General features: G+C 35.7%; 1 protein-coding gene across 2 annotated transcripts; it reads left to right on the top strand.

Moving 5' to 3' along the window:
- On the top strand, positions 1,826–6,110 carry LOC109835706 (pentatricopeptide repeat-containing protein At1g26460, mitochondrial-like). Of its 2 annotated transcripts, XR_002245678.1 has the most exons (4): positions 1,826–2,056; positions 2,243–2,476; positions 2,670–3,149; positions 5,829–6,110. XR_002245678.1 is itself a non-coding variant. In XM_020403705.1 (3 exons), exons 2-3 carry the CDS (start codon positions 2,709–2,711, stop codon positions 5,856–5,858), a joined length of 471 nt encoding a protein of 156 aa, XP_020259294.1. In that variant the 5' UTR covers positions 1,826–2,476; positions 2,670–2,708; the 3' UTR covers positions 5,859–6,110. The 2 variants fall into 2 exon arrangements, 1 of the variants encoding a protein (XP_020259294.1); XM_020403705.1 differs by having other exon boundaries at positions 1,826–2,476.

Genomic DNA, 6,876 nt, shown 5'->3' with positions numbered 1-6,876 from the left:
TGAGTCTAAAAATATTTCATACATTACATTGTCACCCCTTAGTAGTTGACTAATTAGAATAGTAGTCGACTACTGAAGTCTTAGATTAAAATATAAGTTTCTAAAAAATTACAGTATAGTCGCATATAACTGATAATTGTCGACTAATAAAGACTTAGACAAAAACTTAGTTTCTATAAAAATACAGAGTAGTCGACTACTAGGCATTATAGTCGATTACTAAGATCTAATTTAGAATTCCAGATTTTCTGTATTTACAGAATAGTGGACTACTAAGAATTATAGTCGACTATTCAGCTTCGAATTTTGAATTCCGGACTTTCTATTTTACATTGTAGTCGACTAATGACTATAGTAGTCGACTACTAAGAAAAATCCTGAAATTACAGAAGTTATTTGAACTCAGAGTAGTCGACTACAACAACTATTAGTCGACTACTAAGATAATTTTCTGACATTTTAGATTTTGAATAAGTGACTGTTTATAGTCGTTTTGTGTACATTTTTTAAGGTTTGAAAACTTGTCTTTTCAAGAGCTATAAATAGGTTACAAGTTCAGAAATTTTAATCATTCATTCCTATCCATAAGATTCAATTTTTGTGCATTCTCAAGAGTTCAAAATATTCAGATTTTCACTAAGTGTTGAGAAAAAGCATTCAATGAGTTAGCCTTTAATCTTCATCCAATATACAATCAAGTTAGGCAAATTTCAAAGATTTAAAACATTCCTAAGTCACTGCTACACATCACAATACACTCAAGGCTTATAGGAATCGAGTTGTTATAAGGCAAGTGTTCTCACGGATGTGAGAGGTGTAATCTCTTGGTGAAGAGATTGTGTGCAATTTTCATGGTCTTGCAAATTATTCAGGTTTGCTGTTTGGTTTTGTAAGTTTTTTAAAATCATAGTGGAACTCTCAAACGAGATTTTCTTGGGGACTGGATGTACACCTGGGAGGTGGAACCAGTATAAAATACTATGTTTGGGATTATGATTTTTTGGGATTGTGCTATCTTCTTTGCAAATTATAATCTACTTTGCATAACTTTTAAAAGGGATCCTACATATACAATTTAAGTTGTTTACTAATAGTATAATAAACTAATTATGAAATTTAAATGCAGTTACTAATAGTATTATAATTATGCCATGTACAATATTATTATATTTAAAAGAGAATACATTATTTAATATATTATAATTGTTTTAATTAATTATGAATAAATTATAACAATTATCTAAACTATAATAATGAATCGTATAATTTTTTATACATAATTTTATCGTACAATCTATTCATTTAAAAAAATTATAGTTGTTTAGAATTTTTATTGCTGCACAAGTCATTTCAGTATTTTGCAGACAACAAAAAAAAAATTTAAAAACATAAAATAAAATAGGTATGCTCACCTGCAAACCAGCGTCCACTATACTAGTCTATATTTTATCTATTAAAACTCTTACCATTGCAAACGCCACGTGGCAAATTCCCCTTTTTTTAAAAAAAAATTCTTAAAATAAATTGAAACCAGATTCTTTTCTCTAATTAATTCCCTTGCTCTAATTAATTCCGCCATTAAAGCTTGGTTATAGTTTTTTCCCCTTTCTTCATTTCCCATGCTCACCTCTTCGTATTCCTCTCCTAGAGAAAAGCCCTCCGCCTCTTCGTCTCCGTCAAACTTACAAATGTGCTCCGCCTTGAGAACCCAATCGTCTTCGTCAATATTTTAATCAAAATCCCTAACCCGAGCCCTAGCATCTTCGCCTACTACCAGACGCGATCCGAGCACCACGCTGTTGTTACCAGTGACTGGCTCTCATCGGTTGCTGTCAATTCGTCCACTCCGTCGCTGTCATCGTCGGAGGACTCCGCTGGGGGAGGTGGAGGGAGGGCGTTTAGTGTGATTGATGAGTTCAGTTTCTGGAGGAAGAAGCCGGATTTGGCTGAGGCTGTGGCGGCGATCATGGCGCTTGCGGCGGTGATTCGGTCGAGTGAGGCGACGACGACGATGGAGCTCGAGATCGAGCTGAAGCAGGCGTCTGATGCGCTAAAGGTTGATTCTTTCATCCTAGAATTTTATTAAATGACTTACTGTTGGTATTGTTTCCATTACTATGTGACTTTTTATTATCGGATGTATCAATAAAATTAGATTATGTACCTCTTATTGTGTAATCTGTTCTTGTGTAACTAAACTCACGGTCATAAACGTGAAGGATTGTTTATCGATTGATTTCAGGATGATCCATACGGGCATTATGCCTGATGAAGACGAATCATACAATTTGGTTATTGGTCTTTTAATATGAAGAAACCAAATTGATTTAGCTGTGAAGTTTTTGGATTTAATGCTTAAATCTGGCCACATGATTTCATCAAGCACATTTATGGATTGTGTGTGGCGCTGCTTGTCTGCTCGGAGTCTGGACACTTTATCAACCATCATACAGAAAATGCAAGGCATCAATGTCAGGTTTAATTCAAATCTCCAAAGCAGATAAATTAATATGCTCCAGAATCTCATTTAAAGTTTGCAATTGACTTGCATATGTTTTCCATTACTATGTTAGGTCTTAGACTGACCTATAAACTTTTAATGTCTTTAATTTTGTTGTGTTGATTTCATTGTCTACATTGATCATGCATCCTTATCTGTATGCTTTCAGACAAGTGACCTGAACAAGGCCTTGAGTCCTAACTGGAACATGTGTAACACTATTGCTGATGTTGCATTGCAAGCTGATAATAGCAAATTGGCTTACTATGCTTTGGAATTTCTTTATCGATGGATTCATCATGGAGAAATTGCTAGACCACCTACTCATCTTTCTGTCGACAAAGGATTAGTTGTTTCAGCTCTTGGTGCTACAGCTAGAACATATAATTCTAACCTTCTAGATGTGTCGTGGTCAATCCTGCGTCGTTCCCTTCCTCAAAAGAGGGTACCAAGTCCAGAAACTTACCTCGCAAAGATTTATGCGTATGCATCAATTGGGAATTTGCAACGTGCTTTTGCTACCCTTAACGAATTTGAAACTGTGTACGGGAGAACGACTGCTACCGATTCAGACTTATTTTCTCCTTTTACTTCATTGCATCCATTGGTTGTTGCTTGCTGCAGAAACGGTTTCTCAACCTTGGACCAGGTAAGCCTCAGATTCTTTTTTAAAATAATTTTAACATCACCCTGCAATTCTTATCTTGAATACTTAAAAGAAGATTATTTGTCACAGATTTTACTTGTCAAACTGAGGGTTTGTTTCAGAATTGCATTTATACTGACACTTCACAGTATATAATGTTCCTTGCTATTGTTTTTCTTTGTATTTATTATCTTCTAGAGTCTTGACTCATCGGTGGTATAAGTTTTTTTAAGAAAGGAACAAATTTCTCAGAATTAATTATAATACAACTTTGCCTTATCAGCTCTTATAAGAAGTTATTCAAATTGAACTACAAAAGCATTGTAAATTTGCAACAGTTGATTGGATAAATTGGATATTACTTTAATCTTATGCAACTATGAGCATTGTACTAGTAAGATTTAATACCATTTTTGTTCAATAGAAGCCTGATGAATTTAGATTGTCAAATAAATGGAAAAAGACTCACTTGCATCCAGTGTCATCAAAGGTGCGCGCCTCACGAGGTCTCATTCGCCCTGCGATGTGGGACAGTGGCAAAACGCCCCACATTTGACGCAATAATGTATTTTGCGCTTCGCAAGCGACTTTTGCTTATGCAAGGCATAACCTTATATTTTTTTTGTTCTTTAACATTTCACTTGTGACTACTATACCCGATAACCCATATCCCAAAATAGCAAAATAAACCCTTAATCCTTTTTAGTAGTATAATTCAGGACACTAAAATTCCTCTTTGATATTAGTCTTAATTTGACTTATTTGGAAAACTGTGAACTTCACTACTATGTGTAAGACCTCGTAGATTTTGATAATTTATATATGTGATTATTAGTAAAAAATAATATTTATTTATGATAAATACCTTTATAACATGGTTGTGCATGAAAACTAGCGTTTTGAGCTTATGAGAATGTATTTATGCATCAGTTATGAGGTTGAGTTTGCAAATTTGCAAATCATGTGCAGCAGAGTCGAAGAACCCAGTTTTCAGCTCATGAGTCGACCCATAACTCATCATGAGTTGACTCATCAGGTTGAGTCGACCCATGACTGTCATGAGTCGACTCATGATATCAATTCCCATTGTCAAAAGTCTCTGCTGAGTAGACTCATTATCTTATGAGTCGACCCGTGAGTCATGAGTCGACCCATGAGTCATGAGTCGACCCATGAGTCATGAGTCGACCCATGAGTCATGAGTCGACTCATGACAGTCATGAGTCGACTCATCGAGGGTTTTATGGTTTTTGTGGATCGGGTTTGTTTGGGTTTCGGGTCGGGTTTTAATTGTTCATATATATTCTCCTCCACCCGAAAACACCTCTTTTCATCAGTTCTCCCCAAAGAAATCCTAGCCTCCTCTCCCCCTCAAAATCCTAGTTCGTTTTTGGGCATTTTTGGGAGATTTTCGGGGGATTTCAGCAGCTTCTTGTGGTTTGCAGCGAAGAGAATCATTCTTCAGCATACCTAAGGCGAGTAGCATCTCGCCCAATCTTTTTCCCACGTTTTTAAGAGTTTTTTCTTAATGTTTTCATGAGGTTTATTGAGCTTAAGAAGTATTTTCAAGTATAAAATCGATGCTCTTATTAGTGTAGATGTTAAAATCATGTGTTTAAGATTTCAAAATCCTCACCAACGAATGTTTTTGATGAAACCCAGATATGGGAATTTATTTAAAGAATATAAATATGAGTTTTTATTTCGATTACATGCTCTCATACATGTTTAGGGATTTAATGTTAGATCTAACATGCAAGATTTTCATTTTCCATATTTTATACGAATTTTACACTATCTCATATGTTTAGAACTGATAATATATTGTTTGGGTTTGATGAATTCGATTTTAGATGAATTTTTGCAAAAATAACACAACATGCACGAACAGGGAAAACCCATCTGTTCAGTCGTTTGTGAGTCGACCGATGCCCCCAGTCGACTGTGAGTCGACTGATGGCCCTAGTCGACTGACGAGTGATTTATTTTTATTTCTGTTTCTGTTTAAATCACCTGCTGTATGAGACATTTGTCACAAGCTTTGATCTGTACATCGAGACACGTGCAAGAATAGGATATGTTTTCTTTAATAATTGCATTCTGTGTTTTATATACACAGTCCTCGTGTTGGACTATAATCCATCAAAGTCCTCGTGTTGGACTATAATCAATTAAAATCCTCGTGTTGGACTATAATCCATCAAAGTCCTCGTGTTGGACTATAATCCATTACAGTCTTATGTTGGATAATTGCTAAACCTTGAGTATGTTTCTTAACCGAGTTTGGAACACGACATATTATATGAGGCTGGGACATGATAGCTACCTAGGCTGAATATGTCTCTTATTGTAACTTTGACATGTTTACGTTTATCGGTAGAGATGTGTTTGTTTCCTTTTCTTTATTGTTTCATGTATTACACTTCGGGTTTGGTATTTAGGGATTTACAATTTGAGATACAATGTATATACATGAGGGTTTTCTTGTTTGGATTATTTCGCTCGACGTACCTATGCTCATGTTGTAATTTCCTAAGTACCGAAACCCATTATTGTTAGGATTAATGATCTTATATTATTATGTATTAACTGTATTTTCATATACAATGAGCCATATCCCTTGGGGTTGGTTGTGATGTTGCTCGCTAGCGCTTTGACGCTCGTTGTCCCTCCCCCTTTCAGGTAACGAGCCAGGAGCCCGGAGAGTCGTAGGTTGAGGGCGATTCTTATTAGCGCCCGTTTATCCACTTATTAGATGTATATTATTTTTGTACTCCACTTGAGATATTTTTAGACTTGAGAGATTTATGTTCTAGAGTTGTAAAGGCTACGTGCCTTATTTCATGTATCAAATGTTATGTACTTTGAGACATGTTGAGATCTTCAGACTGTTATTATTCATTTCAGACATTGACTATGTATTCCAGTTTATTTAGTTGATGAGATTTATTAATTTGAGTTCCATCATTCTATCATTTATTTATTGTAGAATCTTTTACTTGTTTTGTACCTACACCTGTTGTTGATTCTACTAGAGATATAGTAATTGTGATGGTGAAACATCTTATTGCACGGTGTGGTGCATGGCAGGTTTGACATTCCTGGTTTCACCTCGGACTGCAGCCTTGTGTGAACCCAGGGGCGTCACACTATGTTTGATGTGTTAGCTTTAGAAACTGAGATCTTATTTTATGATTTCGCATTAGATATTATTTATCTTGCCATGTGTTAAATGTGAATATTCATAAACATGTTCTTTCATGCTTGATTATCTATCTTGAAAATTTATCTGTTTGGTATACCCTCGCTGTTAGGGAATCCGAAACAATCAAATCGGATCCTTGCCTTTCCGGACCTTGTGTTGAAAGTAGGAAAGTAGGAAATTCATCACAAATAAAGATCAAAACTTGTAAAAGAGTAAAGGAGACGAACACACAGATTTAACGAGGTTCGGCAACGTGCCTACGTCCTCGGGACAATTTCTTTGATTAATTGAAGAAGAATTACAAGCTCTCAAACTAGGGTTTTATCTCTCTGAGATTCTCTCTCTTTCTGTAATAAAAAAGCTCTTTTTTTCGTGTCTTACAAACCCTAAAACGTTTGGGTATATATACAGAGTCCTGAAAGAAACAGAATCCAAAACAGTTTAGGAAACTATTTGACTGCGTCGCGATCGACAGTGACGGTCGACTGCGTAGGTATTGTGGTCGATCGGACACCAGTCATGGTC

This window comes from Asparagus officinalis, chromosome 3 (assembly GCF_001876935.1).
Source record: "Asparagus officinalis chromosome 3, Aspof.V1, whole genome shotgun sequence".
Lineage (NCBI taxonomy): Eukaryota > Viridiplantae > Streptophyta > Magnoliopsida > Asparagales > Asparagaceae > Asparagus > Asparagus officinalis.
This window is presented reverse-complemented; position numbering and strand designations above follow the sequence as displayed.

Coding starts and splice junctions, on each gene's coding strand:
- LOC109835706 (XM_020403705.1), top strand. CDS start 2,709: ATGTGTAACACTATTGCTGATGTTGCATTGCAAGCTGATAATAGCAAA. Junction 3,150..5,828: donor GTTTCTCAACCTTGGACCAG/GTAAGCCTCAGA, acceptor TCCCCCTTTCAG/GTAACGAGCCAGGAGCCCGG.